General features: G+C 50.4%; 1 protein-coding gene across 1 annotated transcript in view; it reads right to left on the bottom strand.

Annotated features, from left to right (window-relative positions):
* The window catches only part of dpp10 (dipeptidyl-peptidase 10 (inactive)), a 63,248-nt gene extending 62,919 nt beyond the window's left edge, over positions 1-329 (bottom strand). Inside the window, exon 1 of the mRNA XM_015396535.1 lies at positions 9-329. Within this exon, the coding sequence (XP_015252021.1) occupies positions 9-95 (87 nt within the window). The 5' untranslated portion in view covers positions 96-329. The remainder of the gene's footprint in view (positions 1-8) is intronic.
* Positions 330-1,408: the final 1,079 nt, after the last annotated feature.

Raw genomic sequence — 1,408 nt, 5'->3', positions numbered from 1 at the left:
CAGCTCACCTCCTCCTGCTGCGGCTGGTTCGGTCTCTGGTTCTGGTTCTGGTTCTGGTTCTGGTTCTGGTTCTGCTGCTCCTTCGTGGCCGTCATGCTGAAAGTCCAGGAGGAACTTGGACCAATCCAGAACCGGGTCTCCTAAATCCGGCGGAGAACCGAACCCGGTTCGGCTGCAGAAGGAGCGATGAGTCCGTCACGACGGGAGGTGATCGGAACCGCGGAGCAGAACCGGAGCAGAACCTCCGGGAGAAAGGAGGAGAGTTTCTGACGCGCTGGTTCTGGAAGCGACGGAGAAGAAGATCTCACTTCATAGAGGAGGTGCTGCTGCTCTGAGAGGCTGCAGGAGGCAGCCTGACAGAGGAGGAGGGGAGGAGGAGGAGGAGGAGGAGGAGCAGGGGGGGGCTGCACAGGAGCGGGGAGGGGGGGAGCTCGGTGCTGGTTCGGTTCTCTGACTCTCGGTGTGACTAAGGCTCTAAAGCCTCTAAATAGAACATCAGCTGCCTAAAGTCTCCCAGTTAAAAAGAAACTGGAAGGTCTGACTTAAAATAATGAAACAGAAATAAAAATATATTTTATTTTTTACAATTAGAATAAAAACTTTATTATTCTAATTTAAAATCCACTAAAGGACAGGAACGCGTGGGAAAACTAGAAGCAATCTGAGACTCTAGAAATACCCATAGTAGTAACTACCAAGATAATAAGATAAAATAATATTAAGTGAGAGAAATGAATCTGACGTGACGTCACTCAGTCCTGCAGAGCGCGGTCCAATCAGCTCATCCATCAGTAAATAATGCTGCTTCCGGTTCTGTAGAGCTGGTGCTAAACTCCAACTCTAGAGGAAACCTGTTAGTCTGAAACCAACAGCAGCAATCTCCATCAGCAACACAACCGGGTGAAAACACACAATTCCTCCAGCAGCACCAGGATCCAGGATCCAGGGTCCAGATCCTGGTGCTGCAGGCAGCAGGACTCCCAACGCTCATTGGACAGATAATCTACGGAACCCCGAATGGACCAGAATCTCATTAGCCTAGATAGGCTCACCTGGTGCCCATCTAGGCTAATGAGCCTTTCAATGAAGGCGGAGAAACAGGACATTGATGCATTCAAGGGCCCCAAACGGGTGGGAATTTACACAGAGTTAAAACAGGTGGAAACGCAGAGACCGGATCCGGTCCATTTAGAACCAGAACCAGAACCAGTGGAGGCAACTGGAGCTCCTCCTCCTCCTCCTCAGGATCCAAACACCAGAACCAGCAGCTGCTGCTTGAATTTAGAACAGAACCGAGATAAAGGATAACAGATCTAATCTACCTAGTTCTATTATTCCCATTACTCCCCCAGAGGCTCCTCCCTCCCAGTAACCTCCCCATTACTCCCCCAGAGGCTCCTCCCTCCCA

The sequence above is a fragment of the Cyprinodon variegatus genome, unplaced genomic scaffold, assembly GCF_000732505.1.
Source record: "Cyprinodon variegatus isolate N-32 unplaced genomic scaffold, C_variegatus-1.0 Scaffold804, whole genome shotgun sequence".
Taxonomy (NCBI): Eukaryota; Metazoa; Chordata; class Actinopteri; order Cyprinodontiformes; family Cyprinodontidae; genus Cyprinodon; species Cyprinodon variegatus.
This window is presented reverse-complemented; position numbering and strand designations above follow the sequence as displayed.